Below are 17,319 nucleotides of genomic sequence, written 5' to 3'. Positions count from 1 at the left end.
CCCTCTGTCCCCGGACGGTCTCCATAGGAACGCATTGATTGATTTTCAATGCATTCCTATGGGAAACCGTGCTTCGCAAGACAAAAAACTCGCAAGAAGAAAAAACTTGCGGAACGAATTAATTTCGTCTTGCGAGGCACCACTGTAATATTATTTCAGGCCATTACCTGCCCTTCACCCTAAGGTCCCAGGGCAGGTTACAACAATTTAAAACACAACATTTAAACAACATAAAATTGCAAAAATAGGATGGGTCCTAAAATCAGAAAGGTAGTGTGGTGTAGAATGTGGAACTAGGACTTGGGAGGGAAAGGGAAAGGGAAAGGTACCCCTGACCGTTAGGTCCAGTTGCAGACGACTCTGGGGTTGCGGTGCAAATCTCGCTTTATTGGCTGAGGGAGCTGGCATACAGCTTCTGCGTCATGTGTGCCAGAGCAGCACACGGAAATGCCGTTTACCTTCCCGCCGGAGCAGTACCTATTTATCTACTTGCACTTTGACGGGCTTTCGAAACCTCCCACTCTGCCACGAAGCTCATTGGGTGTGACCCTGGGCCAGTCACTCACTTTCAGTCTACCCTACCTCACAGGGCTGTTGTGGGAATTAAATGAGGGGGAGAACCACATATGCTAACTTGAGCTTCTTGGAGTAAAAGACAGGAATAAACACAATAAATAAATAATGGATATACATATCAGGTGTCTGAATTAGAATCTGAATTAGAAGACAAGAAGAGGAGGATGTCACCTGCACTGGGCCTGACTGGTCAAGCACTTAAAGAGGGGCAGCAACTCGCCTGATACGTTTGACCCCCCTGTGACTGAAACAGAAGACGACGACAACCAGCAGTCCTAACCAGTTTTATTTGTGATACATAGCTTTGTTTTGCATTTATCTAGTTTTTTTTACTTGAGTGTTGTTTGTATTGTTATTGACTTTATGTAAACAGCATAGAGTTGTTGTTGTTGTTTTTTTACTACAGTAAGTGTTATTACATTTTTTGCAAGTAATCCCCTGCTTTTCCAAAACAAATGTGCAGCAGCAGAGGAGAGGAGGGTGCTAGGTTGTTGTACGTCTCCTTTAAAAGGAACGCCATGCAGAAAGGACATTCAGAAGATAAGGGCAAGCCGGATGCTCCCCCCCCCCCGCCAACCAACAAAGTAGCCTTGCAGAATGTGGAGTGTTGGGGGCGTTGGCTGCAGCCTGGGGTGGGGGTGGGCAGCGTGCACAAATCGGAGGCCAGAGTTAGTTTAAGGGCTCTCGCCTGAGTGGGAATGCTCATCACAAGACATGCTGCAAAGAGAGCACTGGGCTTACCTGCACCTGCTACGTGCCTACCCACAGAAGAGGAAGGAGAAGGAGAAGAAACAGGTTCATTAGTAAGAAAAGGTAAAGAGGAGCTGGAATGTGGCATATACCCAAGGATGCAGGCTAAAACAGGGCATGGTTATAAGCCCCTTCATAAGAGCTTGCTGGATCAGGCCAATGGCCCATCCAGCCTAGCACCCTGTTCTCACAGGGGCCAACCAGATGCCTGTGGCAAACAGGCAGGAAACAATCACTAGAGTCCCCTCCCCTCCTGTAGTTCCTAGCAATGGGGATTCAAAAGCATTGCTGCCTCCAGCTGTGGAGGGCAGAGCATAGCCGTCGTGGCTGGTAGCCATGGATAGCTCTCGTCTACATGAATTTCCCTAATCCTCTTTTAAAGCCATCTTGGTTGGTATCCTTCACAGCCTCCTGTGGCAGCGAGTTCCACAGGTTAATTGCGTGCTGCATGAAGGAGTACTTCCTTTTCGCCGTCCTGAATCTTGCTTCCACATTGTGCCAGAGCCGAAATATAGGACAGACTATCCCCAAATCAGAACTCCAGGATGGAGCAGGGCCACGGATGAACTCAGCCTGAGAAGCTGTGGTGCAACAGGGCTGCCTTTTTCCTAAACAGGAGAATTGGCTCAAGCACAAAGTTTTGACAGAAGATGAAATGATTGGCAAACAGAGCATTGGTGCCGAAGAAGCTTAGCTATGGCTACTCAGGCTCTTGCGCCCCAGATCAGGATGAAGGTGGGGAGAGCCAACTTAAAACTCTGCAGTCAGAGATGAGTGGGAAGTTGCCTTATACTGTGTCAGACATTGGCTCATCTACTTCAGCACTGTCTACACTGACTGGCAGCAATGGCTTCAGGGTTTCAAGCAGGAGCCTCTCCCAGCCCTACCTAGAGATGCTGGGGACTGAACCTGGAACCTGCTGCAAGCAAAGCAGATGCTCTAACAACCACTGAGCTGTGGCCCTTTCCCATTCAGTGCCAACTTCAAGGACAGCAAAAGGAACAGCTAACAGTGAAACAATTGCTGGGAGAAACCTGATGGGACAAATGACGATCCTGATTAATGAAACACCATTAACGTGAGAAGCAGACACGCCCCGTTCCGGGGTAGGGGGGTCTGCTGGGAGAGAAAGGTAAGAGAGTATCTGCGACAGTTTCCTCACCTTGATAGCCTGGCCGAAGAAGCCTTTTCCCAAAACCTCCCCGTGGATCAGATCACAGGGGCGGAAGATCTGCTGGGAACCACTTGTGGATGAGCGGAGTGATTCGGAACGGCTGATATCCCGGCTGAGGAGGAGCGGTTCCTTTGGGGAGCTGGGGCCAGGGGACTTGGAGATGCTGTTGCTTCGCCTGGTGTGGAAGACGCAACCTAGGTTAGATTTTTTGCTGGAAGTCCAAGCTGCAGGCTCCCTGTTCTCCAGCTCGTTGGGATGGGAGGAAGAGATGCATACGAAGCAAACCTAGGTTCGCCAGACCACGCTCCACAATAAATGAACATGTGTAACAACAGTATAAAAGAAACCACACTGCGATCGAATTCAAGGCTGCATTTAGTACTCCACACAAAACCAAATCGGATTGGATGCACTGTGCTGTGATCACGGGACAGGGGGGCACTTAAAAAAAATTATTTATTATTATAAAAAATATTTACAAACCGCTGTTTCATTTAAAAAAAACGTACCACAGTGGTTTACAACAGTATCCTGGACCCAAGATGTTCAGGGCTTTGTAAATCTATATAGGAACTTTGAACTTTTGTCCTGGGGGCACTCTTGTCAAAGTCCAGTGGGCCATCATGTGACTTATGTCTTGGTACCAAACTTATCCAGTATTATCCTTATTTATCACATTTATAAACCACTGTATTCTCCAAGGAGTTCAATGTGATGTACTGTCAGGCTTGAGGAATTCTCTCCCTCCCCCTGATGATTTCAAGAAGCAGGGAAGCAACAAGAAGGCTCTTATGATTTATTCAGTCATTATGGCAGAAGATGAAGAATCCAGTCCTTCCTCCATGATGGAAGGCGGAGGAACCAGAGTGAGCAACTCCCTCTTTCCCAACAGCACCTGACCCTACGGTGGCCCTCCCTGGTCAAATGCCCGTGTCCATTGCTCTTGCACCCTTAACGAACGTCACGTTCTAGGGGACGGTGGATCATCTATGCTGTCTAATGAAGTGTCCGCTGGCTGCTCTGTCTCTCCCCCTGCTTCTCCTAACACCTCATAACTTAGCTGCTCGCTTGTCTCTGACTTGTTATCTCCCTCACAGTTTGGCTGTAATTCAACACAGCCTCCCTCTTCCCTGTCAGCTACAGGAGAAGGGGGAGGGGATGATCACCACCATTCCTCTTCCTCTTCATTCCAGTCCCTGACATGTACATAGTTCTCCCTCTCCTCATATGATCACCACAACAACCCTGTGAGGTAGGTAGGTCTGTGAGGCAATGACTGGCCTGTTGTCACCCAGGGAGCTTCATGGTTGAGAAGGGATTCATACCCTGGTCTCCCAGGGTTCTAGCCCAACTTTTGCACTGCACTGGCTCTTAGTAGTCCTTAGTAGCAAGTAAGGCAGGAGGCAGGAATATGGTGGATCCACGCAGGCCTTCCTCAAAATGGAATCTTCCAGATGTTTTGGTCTACAGCTCCCATCAGCTTCAGCCAGCAGAGAATGCTGCAGTTCAAAGCCGCTGGAGGGTGCCAGGTTGAGAGGAACACTGTGTTAGAGGGATCAGCCTAAATTCCTCTAGTCCAACCTCCTGCAAAGCGAAAAGCTATATAGCCAAAATAAAATGATAGTTGGAAGTCAGTAAAAATTTTGGGGGTAGCCTCCCCTGCCCTTGGTACCTGAGGGAGCGACGCCGCAGCGTTCCTTCCAGGTTCTCCTTCAGGTCCAGAGCTGATATGGGGCAGGGAGAAGAGGGCTTTTTCGTGCGCCCGGGCATCCGGGCATCCAGACGCAGTCTGTCGAGGCGCTGAGAGACGGGGTCATGCTCGATCAACAGCTGGAGGGTTTGGCTTGTCTTGCGAATCAGATCCTCTATCTGAGAAGTGAACCCAGGAATAAGGAAGTTGCACACTGAAGGCGAGAGAGACCTCCAAGGGAGCATCTCCAGGGGTCATTCAAACAGAAAGTTGTTGATAGCACAGACATCCTGGCATTGGTAAACTTAGCTCACACAAAAACCTCAACCTTTGCCTCAATTCAACCTATAAGAGGTTTAAAGGTAAAGGTAAAGGGACCCCTGAGAATTAGGTCCAGTCGTGACCGACTCTGGGGTTGCGGCGCTCATCTTGCTTTACTGACCGAGGGAGCCAGCGTACAGCTTCCGGGTCATGTGGCCAGCAGGACTAAGCCGCTTCTGGCGAACCAGAGCAGCGCACGGAAACGCCGTTTACCTTCCCGCCAGAGTGGTACCTATTTATCTACTTGCACTTTGACGTGCTTTCGAACTGCTGGGTTGGCAAGAGCAGGGACCGAGCAACGGGAGCTCACCCCATCGCGGGGATTCAAACCGCTGACCTTCTGATCGGCAAGTCCTAGGCTCTGTGGTTTAACCCACAGTGCCACCCGCAAATCAGGACGCAGGTTTCTGTGCCTGTCCACAGTTAATTATGTAATTATGGCTGTCTCTGTACTCTCTGCATTTCTTCTCCTCAGTGCTTACAATCCTACACCAAACCATGTGTGCATATATGCCTGAAATATGCTGATGACCCACAGCTGTACTTCTCCTTTACATCTGAAGATTTGGCAGTGGATGTGCTGGACCATTGCCTTGTCTCATTAACGGACTGGATGAAAGCCAACAAACTGAAGCTCAATCTAGCTTAAGACTCAGGCACTGTTAGAGGGTGGTTTCCTAGAATGGATGGATTGGATATTGCCTGCTCCTGATAGGGCTACGCTCCCTTTGAAGTACATAGCTTGGGGGTACTTCTGGAACCCTTGCTGTTGCTTGAGGTTCAGGTGGCCTCAGAGACATGGAGTGCCTTCCATCCGCTTTGGCTGGTGGCCTAGCTGTACCCTGTTTGGACAGGGATAACCCTAACTTCTGTCATCTATATTCTGGCAACCTCTGGGTTAGATTACTTCAACAGGTTATACATAGGGTTGCCTCTGAAGAAAGTTTAGAAACTTCAGCTGGTGCAGAATTTGGCGGCCAGGCTGCTCGCCAGTGGAAAACAGTTTGAGCATATTATACTGGCCTGACTGCACAGGCTGCCAATTAGTTCATAGGCCCAATTCAAAGTGCTGGTTTTGACCTGTAAATCCTTTAACAGCTGGAATTTGTGCAGTTACGGGCGCCACATAATACCAATTCTGCATTTTTAAGAACTTGATCTTTTGGCATGACAGCACCTACACTTTGGAACTCCCTGCCTATTGACACCAGGCAGGCGCCTTCACTCTTTTTGGCACATGCTAAAAACATTTTTGTCCAGGCAAGCCTACCCAGTTGTTTGGAAAGCTGATTTGAGTTTTAACCTGTTTTTAGTCTACTGTTAATTTAACTTTTCGAATGTCTTGAATTATTGTTAATTCTTCTCAACAATTTTATTGCTTTATCTTTTTTTGTAAATCGCTTTGGGGTTTGTTTTTTACAATCAAGCAGTGTATAAACATTACAAAATAAATGAACAAACAAATAATGTACCTGACAAAGTTGCCCTCAGTCCATGAAAGCTTATTATGCGCTAATAAATATTGTTAGAATCTTGCGGCACCTTAAAAACCTACGTTGTTCTAACTGTTTGCAGTAGCCCATATTCTAGTGAGGGGTCTTGTATTTATGCCACATACAAAAGAGAAGGAATTGCCCACAACTCACAAATGTGAGAACTTTGCTTGCGCCTTGAGATACATTGAAGACAACTGAGGGACCAGACTAAAGGCCCAAGTGGCTAAAAAAGACAACAACCCTGCCTTATACCCAAGTCTGTCTATTGGTCCATCTATAGCGCAGAGTTGTCTACTCCAGCCTTCACCAACTCCCATCAGCCATACGACACAGGGGCTGATGGGAATTGTAGTCTAAAACACCTGGAGGGCACAAGGCTGGCCGACTGGCACCTGTTCTCCAGGGTTCCCATCAGAGATCTTTATAGCAATGCCATGATCAATCCTGAGCCCTTCTGCATGCAAAGCATCTGCACCAGCCTTGATCTATTCTCTCTTCTCCTTTCTGTTCTATTTCTCAAATCACCAGGAGCAAGAAATGAACTTAAAAGAGATGTCCAGGCCGTACCTCTTCTGTTTGTAGTGTGCGAATCGGGGTCCCATTGATCTCCAGGATCTTGTCTCCAGGGTGAATAGCGTTCTGGACATCAGGACTAATATGCTGTCGGTTGACTCTATAAACAAAGAGGGAAGGTCATGTGACAGCAGAACTATTTGCAGAACTATTTTTATTTTTCTGGGTCTCCAAGGAGTGACAACATGAATTGCACTACTCCAAAGACAACAGAAGAGTGAAACTTCCATACAAGTGCAGTAGTCAGTGTTAAAATTAACAAATAAATTACATATTATCCTTAAAATAATCGGAGTTTTGCTTATAAAACAAATAGACATGACTAAGAAAAGAAAAATATAGAGAGGGGACATTAGGAGATTGTCAGGATACATTTAGTACTTTGATGTCTTCATATCTCCATGACAATTTAAGGAAATAGAATCCTAGAATTGTAGAGTTGGAAGGGACCTCAAGGGTCATCTAGTCTAACCCCAGGCAATGCTGCCTATAGTCATCCCTGGGTGGGCTCTTCCCTATTCTCTATTATCAGGCACATCTGGACTGGTTCGCCATTAGATCTCCCCCCATTCTATCATAAATTCCATTTGTTCAAATTGAGAAAAAGCTTTCTGATATTCCACTGTCATAGGAAATAAGTATTTTTTTCAAATTGGGGCTGAAGTTTTACAGCTGCTAACCATTTCGCTGTTCTTGAGGATGTGAGGGCAGTTATGTCAGTTTGTATTCCTACTTCCAAAACTCTTTGTTTAAAAATATTTCTAGTGACATTTCCCAATGAATTCAGTGCCTGTAAAGAGAATCCAAAATATCTGGATAATAGTTCTGAAAGTTTTGCAACGAAAAGTTTCCTAGACTGTTTGACCTCTGTTCCTCTAAAAACATATCAGGAAACCTGTCTTTCATCAGCTGATTTCTACTACACCAGTAATTTACCACCCTGACATAATTTAACCAGAAACCGTTTCCATGCCTGGTTCTGCTCTAATTGGCATTGAACTCTCAATTTTAGTAAAATCTGCAATGCCCCAAATTTTCAAAGCAAGAATTCATATCAGTCTCATTGTTGCTTTAAAAAAATATTTAAAACTGGCACAATGACTATCCCTGGTTATTAAAAATTCAGCAGTCTGTTTAAAGATTTAAAGCAGGCTACTTGTTTTTCTTTATTTGTAAAGTCCAAGGTGCTGAGGCTGAGAAGGTTATGATAAGGTAACTGGGAGATTTCATCGCTCTGGCTCTTTAGAATTAAAAAGTTACTTGTGTTTAGTTTCCCCCCCTTGACTAAAAAAACTTTAGATTTGCCATTATTAATGACTAAACCATTTTCTGGACTGTCTTAATCTCCTCAGGCCCACTTGAGGTATCAAAAGGAACATAGCTTCTCAACAAATGCTCTATATTTACCAGTCTCTTAAAGCTTTGGGAACATGATAACTCCAATTGTGCAAAGTCATGACGATATAAAACCAAAGTTAAGCCTTGAGGGAGACCTTTATATGTCAACATGGTGAAGAGGGAAAAGGAAGAGCTAAAGTAATGCAAGTCTTTTGTATACGATACAATCATTCCCTTTGATCTCTCAACCAGCGTCTCTAAGAAGGACAAACAGTATAAATGTCCATAATTAAAATAGGCAATTAAACAACACAGCAATTTAATATTGTATTGTTTAACTGCATATTTTAACTACGAGCATTTATACTGTAATGCTTGTGTGATTGGCTTTTATACTTAAACTTAGCTTAGAAGTGTGTTTTGGCATTAAGCAGTATACAAACTGATTTATCACCTACTCTTTCACTTGGACGCTAGTGGCATAGGTTGAGCAGCCACCTTCAACAGCCACCGTGAATCCTCGCTTGCCATCAGTGGCCGCAGGCATGGAGATGAGGGTCAGTGTGTAGGGCAGCTGTTCACACAGGAACTCGGTGGACAACCTCTCAATCATCGGCGTCAGAACAATCTGGTTATGGCATTTGCCACTAAACAGAAGAGCGGAGAACGTTATTCTGGAACTGCCGGATCCATCCCTCCCCTCTCCCCACCTATAATAATAATAATAATAATAATAATAATAATAATAATAATAATAATAATTTATTATTTATACCCCGCCCATCTGGCTGAGTTTCCCCAGCCACTCTGGGTGGCTTCCAATCAAGTGTTAAAAACAATACAGCATTAAATATTAAAAACTTCCCTGAACAGGGCTGCCTTCAGATGTCTTTTAAAGAGAAGATAGCTGCTTATTTCCTTCACATCTGAAGGGAGGGCGTTCCACAGGGCAGGTGCCACTACCGAGAAGGGCCTCTGTCTGGTTCCCTGTAACCTCACTTCTCGCCATGAGGTAACCACCAGAAGGCTCTCGGCACTGGACCTCAGTGTCCGGGCTGAATGATGGGGGTGGAGACGCTCCTTCAGGTATACAGGACCGAGGCTGTTTAGGGCTTTAAAGGTCAGCACCAACACTTTGACTTGTGCTCGGAAATGTACTGGGAGCCAATGAAGATCTCTCAGGACTGGTGTTATGTGGTCCCGGAGGCCACTCCCAGTCACCAGCCTAGCTCCTGTATTCTGGATTAATTGCAGTTTCCGAGTCAACTTCAAAGGTAGCCCCACGTAGAGCGCATTGCAGTAGTCCAAGCATTGGACCCCCCTGCCTGCATTCCACCCCCCTGCCCCCCACAGTTGCAGTATGGGCTTCTAGCTTCCCCTTACCAGTAGAGGGCAGAGTGCTGCACCAATGCATACGTGTCGCCATCTTCAATGATCACCTTGCAGCTCATACACGCAAAGCATTCTGGGTGGTACTTGTATTCCCCAGCCACCTGCAGAGAAGCAAGGTTTAAGCCAAGGTGGAGAGCAGACAAAAGCAAAGCAACAAAGGTGCTTTCAGACCCAGAAAAGTCCAGAGAGAAATCTCAACTGTGCATTAGCCACATCAACCCTTTTCCTGAAACCGGACAGCACACCGCAGGGTCAAACCAAGGTTTGCAATTGCTGGCTGGAGGGGCATTTTGTTGCTTCGGGTGCTCCTGGAAAAGCAGGCCTAACTTAAAAGCATGTGAGAGAAGGGAGGAAGAGGAGGATGTTGCAAGAGTGTGGGTGTTACCTGTCTCATGTGGGGGCTTAATAGTTAAACTGTGGAACTCGCTCCCACAGGAGCCAATGATGGCCATCAGCCTATATAGATTTAATAGAGGATTAGACAAACTCACGGTGGAGAGGGCTGTCAGTGGGTACTATGCTCTGCCTCCACAGTAATGCTTCTGAATACCAAGCACTGGAAGCCACAGGAAGAGAGAGGGCTCTTGTGCTCAGGGCCTGCTTGTGGGTTTGCCACTGGGGCATCTGGTTGGCTTGGATTTAACTTGTGCCATTTCAATCAGCCTGCCTGGTTGAAGACAGGCTGGTTGAAATGGCACAAGTTAAATGTGTATAAGTTGGGATTGCACTGTAATAGCATATACTGTACATGAATACAGGACAGGTATTTGGGGCTGTGCTTCCCCTAGAATCCACTAGGGGTCTCAAAAAGCATTTTTAAAAATATGAACACAGCCTCTTGCTAGGGGAAATGAGCTGCCGGCCTGCAGTTTCCCCTACAGCAGTTGTCTTCAACCTTTCAAAACTCAGGACTCCACCTTCAGCCCTAACATGAATTTGGGGACCTGTTTCTTAACTTTCTACAGCATCTCAGATTCAGAGTTAAGTGCTGTCTAGTCTAGCGGCCCTAATAAGCTTTAAATCAAGACATGGAGAGTTTTGCCTGCAGGCAGAAGAAAGATACCTTCACTTTGTTCTGAATGATTTTATATATTTATATTAATGTACTGCATTTATATCCCACCTATTTCTCCATGGAGCTCAAGATGAAATCAGACTGATGCTTTAACCACTACACCACGCTGGCTCTCAGTCCCACACTTCAGTGCAGACTCACTCAACCTGGTGCCCTCCTGCCATTTTGGACTACAGTTCCCACCAGCCCCTGCATCATTCAGCCCAGAGACAATGTTCTACAACTCCGGCCCAATCCTGTGCACAGATATGTTCACACACACACAGGTGAGAGTGAATGACAGGAAGTGTGTCCTTTCTGCCAGCAATGGATGATGCAGAACCAGTATACTGCAGTGGTGGTTAGAGGGTCAGACTGGTACCTGGGAGACCAGGGTTCAAATCTCCACTCAACCATGAAGCTCACTGGATGACCTTGGGCCAGTCACTACAGTGATACCTCAGGTTACATACGCTTCAGGTTACAGACTCCGCTAACCCAGAAATAGTACCTTGGGTTAAGAACTTTGCTTCAGGATGAGAACAGAAATCGTGCTCCGGCGGCACGGCAGCAGCGGGAGGCCCCATTAGCTAAAGTGGTGCTTCAGGTTAAGAACATTTTCAGGTTAAGTACGGACCTCCAGAATGAATTAAGTACTTAACCCAAGGTACCACTGTATTTCTCAAGTCTAGCCTACCCTCAAAAGGCATTGGGTACATGAAATGAGGAGCGGAAGTACCATGTACATCACTTTGTGGGAACATAGAAACACAGAATCGAGAAATAAGCTAATGTTGAACTATAAAATAACGGAGCAAGAGATAGAAGGGGCCATCCAGAATATGCAATTGGGCAAATCTCCAGGACCGGATGGACTGACTTCAAGATACTATAGATCCCTGAAAGAATGGATAATACAGCCACTAAAAGAAGTTTGTAATGGAATATTGGAAGGGAAAAGGGCGCCAGAGTCGTGGAAGGAAGCTTACATTACACTTATACCGAAAGTAGAGTCTGAGAAGACACAGCTTAAGAACTACCGCCCCATATCTTTGCTTAATGTGGATTACAAAATTTTTGCAGATATTTTGGCTAAAAGATTAAAAAAAGGTATTAGTAGAAGAAATTCATAAAGACCAAGCTGGTTTTCTCCCGGGCAGACACGTGTCTGACAACACGAGGAATATAATTAACATTTTAGAAAAGTTACAAGTGAATATTAATACTAAAGCAGTTTTGATATTTGTGGACGCGGAGAAGGCCTTTGACAATATTTCTTGGAGTTTTATGAAGAAAAATCTACAGGGGATGGGGGTTGGTCAAGGTTTTGAAAATGGTATAGGTGCAATTTATTCAGAACAAAAAGCTAAATTAATTGTGAACAATGTAGTGACGGAAGAATTTAAGATAGAGAAAGGAACACGACAAGGTTGCCCAATCTCTCCATTGCTTTTTATATCGGTCCTGGAAGTTCTCTTAAACATGATTAGGAGGGACCAAACAGTTAAAGGTATACAAGTTGGAGCTAAACAGTACAAACTGAAAGCATTTGCTGATGATTTGGTATTGACATTACAGGAGCCAGAATCTAGTATGTCCAGCCACTTTTAATTGATGGGGTCTGTGTGGAGAGGGTAACAATGTTCAAATTTTTGGGAATTGAATTACAAGAGGATCTGTCCTGGAGTGTCAACACAAGGGGGCTTGTGAAGAAGGCGCAGCAGAGACTGTACTTTTTGAGAATTCTAAGGAAAAACCATCTTCCGCAGAAACTGCTGCTTGCCTTCTATCACTGTGCCATCGAGAGCGTGCTCACTTATGGCTTATGTGTGTGGTACGGAAGCTGTACTACCCAGGACAGGATGGGGTTGTGCAGAGTTGTTAAGGCAGCAGAGAGCATTGTTGGCTGCCCACTCCCCACCTTAGAGCAGATTTATGCCACAAGGTGCCATAGGAAGGCACTGGACATAGTAAAAGATCCATCGCATCCTGGTCACTGTCTCTTCGAGCTCCTGCCGTCGGGACGGAGATACAGGACAATGAAGACAAGAACGAGCCGTCTTAAGAACAGCTTCTTCTCCAGAGCGATCTCGGCCCTGAATGGGAAGCCTGGACTTTGAAAGTCATCTAATCTTCCTTGCTGTACTATACTGTATTGTTTTAATTAGTGTTTTTATGGAGCAGTCAAGTAATTTTGTTGTCCCCGAGAGGGGGTAATGACAATAAAGATATTATTATTATTATTATTATTAGTAGTAGTAGTAGTAGTAGTAGTAGTAGTAGTACCAAAAGAGTACTGGAACTGATCCAAGAATTTGGACAAGTAGCGGGATTTAAGTTGAATAAGATGAAAACTAAAGTTTTAGAGAAAAATTTAACAGTGACAGAGAGAGAAAGGTTTCAGAAGGAGACAGGATTAACACTGGTTAAGAAAGTGAAATACCTAGGGGTTAACATGACTGTTAAGAATGTGAATCTGTTTAAGGATAACTATGAAAAATGTTGGACAGAAGTGAAAAAGGATCTAGAAATATGGTCAAACCTGAAGTTATCATTGCTAGGCCGAATTGCTGCGATAAAGATGAATGTATTGCCAAGGATGTTGTTTTTGTTTCAAACATTGCAAATATTAGATAAAACGGAGTGTTTCAAGAAGTGGCAGAGAGATATCTCTAGATTTGTCTGGCAGGGCAAAAAACCTCAAATAAAATTCAAGATATTAACTGATGCTAAAGAAAGAGGTGGATTTGCCCTGCCAGACTTAAAACTTTATTATGAATCAGCCGCTTTTTGCTGGCTGAGAGAATGGATGCTTCTTGAGAACACTGACGTGCTGGATTTAGAAGGTTTTAACAATGTTTTTGGGTGGCATGCATATCTGTGGTATGATAAGGTCAAAGCACATAAAGCGTTTAAAAACCATATTGTCAGAAAAGCACTGTTCAATGTTTGGATAAGATATAAGGACTTGCTTGAAAATAAAACCCCAAGGTGGGTGTCACCAATGGAAGCGAAGGCTCAGAAAAAGCTCAATATGGAGGCCAAATGGCCGAAATATTGGGAAATCTTGGAACAAGAGGGAGACAGATTAAAATTGCAGAGTTTTGAAAAATTAAAAAATAGAGTGTGAGATTGGCTTCATTATTATCAGATAATGGAGGCATATAATTTGGACAAAAAAATTGGCTTCCAGGTGGAAAGATCAAAATTGGAAACAGAACTGTTAGATCGTAAAATTAAGAACTTGTCAAGAATGTATAACTTGCTGTTCAAATGGAATACTCAGGATGAAATGGTGAAATCTGCTATGATTAAATGGGCACAAGATATTGGACACAACATTATAATGGCTGACTGGGAACAGTTATGGACCACAGGTATGAAGTTCACGCCATGTAATGCCTTAAGAGAGAATATAATGAAAATTATATACAGGTGGTACATGACACCAGTCAAGCTTGCGAAAATTTATCATTTGCCCGATAATAAATGTTGGAAATGTAAAGAGACTGAAGGTACATTCTTTCACCTTTGGTGGACATGCCCAAGGATTAAGGCTTTCTGGGAGATGATATATAACGAAATGAAAAAGGTATTTAAATATACCTTTCTGAAGAAACCAGAGGCCTTTCTCCTGGGCATGGTCGGCCAATTGGTGCTAAAGAAGGATAGAACTTTCTTTATGTATGCTACAACAGCAGCAAGAATACTCATCGCAAAGTATTGGAAGACACAAGATCTACCCACCCTGGAAGAATGGCAGATGAAGGTGATGGACTACATGGAACTGGCAGAAATGACTGGCAGAATCCGAGACCAGGGAGAAGAGTCGGTGGAGGAAGATTGGAAGAAATTCAAAGACTATTTACAGAAACATTGTAAAATTAATGAATGTTAGAAGCATGTTGAAATGAATCTATGTGACTTTAGCAGATATGCTATAAAGACTTAGGAAAAATAGACTGTTAATTCGTGAAAGGAGGGAAAGTAAAATTATATTAGTTTCAAGATAAATTTACAGGACAATAATTTGAAAAGAGGGAAAGGATTTGCTGAAATGGATAATTGACCTAGAATACAAAAAAGGGAGGTGTGAGGAGGTCAGGGAAATAAGCCAATGAAAGATAAGGAATGGGAGGATTGATTTGTTTATAATTGTTTTTATTTTTCAGTATTTTGTATTTTTTGTTTTATTTTTTCCCCTTATTTTTGTAATTATTTGAAACTTCAATAAATATTATTTTTTTAAAAAAATAGAAACACAGAATCGTACACTTGGGAGGGGCTCCAAGGGTCATCTAGTCCAACCCCCTGAAATGCAGAAATCTCAGCTAAAGCATCCATGGGAGATGGGATGTAAGTGTAAATAAATAAACTGACCATATCACACGACATAGGAAGCTGTTTTAGACTGATTCAGATTCTTGGCCCATCTAGCGCAGTATTGTCTACACTGACAGGCAGCATCTTTCCAGGGTTTCAGGTAAGGGACATTCCCAGCTGTACCTAGAGATGCTGCTGGGGACTGAACCTGGGACCTTCTGCATGCAAAGCAGGGTCTCTACCACTGAGCCATGGCTTCCCCCTGGAAGTACCATGTACATCACCACAATTGTGTTCCTTGGATGAAGAGTGGGATATAAATGCAATAGCAATAACGGAACTGTTTGGAAGCAAAAAGAATGCTCCTTTGGGTTTTTTGCAAAAGGATACACCTCCCACTGAAAAAATCTTCCATTTGCCAAACCTGTTGAGAGGTTCAATATCGTATTACAAAGACAGGAGCCTGAGTCCCAAGAACAAAGGCGAAGTGCCTTATGGCATGCACAGCCTGGAGGCCCAACAGGAAACACTTTCGTCTTGTGCTCCATCCCAAAACATTTCACAACAAAGCTGCTGCTCCTTCCTGCCAGGCCCTTCCCAGAAGACACACTTTGTGGGGGAGAATACAGCCTAATGTCATCATTAGGCCTTTGGATCCTAACCTTGCTCAGTCACTGTATTACAGAGTTGGAAGGACCTCCAAGGGTCATCTAGTCCAACAGGAATCACAGTTAAGGAATCCCTGGCAGATGGTCATCCAACCAACAACCTCCAATGAAGGAAAGCCCACTGCCTTCCGAGGTGGTCCGTTCTGCTGTGGAACAGCTCTTCCAGTCAGCAAGTTCTTCCTAATGTTTAGTTGGAATCTCCTTTCTTGTAATTTAAATCCACTGGTTTGGGGTCCTACCCTCTAAAGCAGCAGGAAACCAACACAGAGGAACTAGTGGAGATTTGCAGAGGCTTCGGATGCTGAGTTTTCCCCATCCTGCATCATCATCATCATCATCATTTGTATAGCGCCCTATACCCACAGGTCTCAGGGTTGTTCACAATATAAAATTCTAGGGATACTCAGAATGGGAAACAGAAAGAATGCCAAATCCTTACCATGACTGGCCCAGTCATCAGCAGAGAGCAGCCGTGGCAAGACTCGCCAAATTTCCTCCAGTAGTCCTTGTGGCAGTAGAGTTTCCCATCCTTTTCGTAGTACCAGTTTGTGAGGAGGTCCTGGCACTCGGAGCAACTAGGAGGCAAAACAAAGGATGGAAGGTAAGACCTACATCTGTCCACCTGCAACCTGCCAGGCTATGGAGTAAAGGGAAGTCCCTTTGGGGTGCGATATGTCAGGCATGTCCAAAGTCCGTTTCGGGGGCCTAATCCAGCCCACCGTTCGGCTTAATCCAGCCCATATGGCAGTTTATTTCCTGGGGTAAAATCCTAAAAAACCTCAACAACTTCAATCATAAAAGAAGCTCAACAACTCCAACCCTAAAAAAAGCTCAACAACCTCAATTAACAACTTTGGATGGCCCCCACAGCCACTTTTATCAAATCTGGCCCTTGTGAAAAAAGTTTGGACACCACTGGTCTATGTAGTAAGCAATGAATAAATGCAGTAAATAATACTAAGTGGCATTCAGCTTGCCCAGAGCAGACCCACTGAAATTAATGAGCCTGTCCATTAACTTCAATGGGTCTACTCTGATCAGGGCCAGCACTTAATACCAACTAATGATAATACCAATAAGAATAAGGGTGGCCACTGCATGACATATATATCTGTTTTTAAACCTAACATAATAGTTAAACTTTGCAATAACTCTACCAACTTTCCATTTTTTGGTAAGACTTCCCTTCTCTCTATACGCTAATATACTACTCAGCACAGAAATAAAAAGCCTGGAAGGAAGCCAGAAGAACCTGGATTTAAGTCTCCAGACAAACTCCCTGGACCCCACCTGGGGAGCTCTGGCTGTTTTGGACTACGACTCCCATGAGCCCAATGCCAGCATGACCATATCATGCTGGGGCAGATGGGAAGAGTTGCTCAGACCTGTGGAACACTGGGGCTGGAGGATGTTGTAGTCCAGAGCGGCTGGAGGGCACCAGGTTGCACAAAGGCTGTCCCAAAAGTGATCTGCGGATGGGTGGATGAAGGCACTCCTCTGAGGCCCACAAGAAAGCAGCATGGAGAAGGAAGCCTGGATGCTGAGGTGGTGGTCACTCTCCAGGACAAGAGGACGGCCTCTGATCCCCCCACTGCAAAACTCATGATCCTTGGACCATTATGAACATAGCACCAAGGCCAGGTGTCCATGCACACAGAACCAATGTCCCTAGCCCACAGGGCCAGGAGGCAGGTCAGAGTATAACTATCTGCCCAGTGATTTATAATGCTATTTCTAAGGCAGGTGCAACAATGGACACAGCATCACCAGGCTCTGCATATCACCACCTCCCAGGTGCGCAACCTGAACTACTCTCCTGAAAACCCTCCAAGTCCTTCTCACAGGAGAGAGCAAGCTTCCTTTGACCATCTGTTTTGGGACAATTGCTTTGAACTGTGTTTCATTTTCTGGTGGCACAAGGAGAGGGGATCCCAAATGATGACTAGGCTATTGAACACTGTTTA

The 17,319-nt window shown here is 44.6% G+C and overlaps 1 protein-coding gene across 4 annotated transcripts in view; it reads right to left on the bottom strand.

The window, feature by feature from the left end:
• LIMK2 (LIM domain kinase 2) overlaps positions 1-17,319 on the bottom strand; it is a 54,319-nt gene that overhangs the window by 10,509 nt on the left and 26,491 nt on the right. For 3 of the 4 annotated variants that reach the window (XM_053369236.1, XM_053369240.1, XM_053369238.1), the window contains 6 exons: positions 15,795-15,930; positions 9,302-9,411; positions 8,377-8,565; positions 6,575-6,680; positions 4,173-4,369; positions 2,489-2,675 (listed from right to left, as the gene is read on the bottom strand). In XM_053369236.1, the coding sequence (XP_053225211.1) occupies positions 2,489-2,675; positions 4,173-4,369; positions 6,575-6,680; positions 8,377-8,565; positions 9,302-9,411; positions 15,795-15,930 (925 nt within the window). The remainder of the gene's footprint in view (positions 1-2,488; positions 2,676-4,172; positions 4,370-6,574; positions 6,681-8,376; positions 8,566-9,301; positions 9,412-15,794; positions 15,931-17,319) is intronic. The other variant, XM_053369239.1, reaches the window with a different exon arrangement.

This window comes from Podarcis raffonei, chromosome 16, assembly GCF_027172205.1.
Source record: "Podarcis raffonei isolate rPodRaf1 chromosome 16, rPodRaf1.pri, whole genome shotgun sequence".
NCBI classification, from domain to species: Eukaryota; Metazoa; Chordata; class Lepidosauria; order Squamata; family Lacertidae; genus Podarcis; species Podarcis raffonei.
This window is presented reverse-complemented; position numbering and strand designations above follow the sequence as displayed.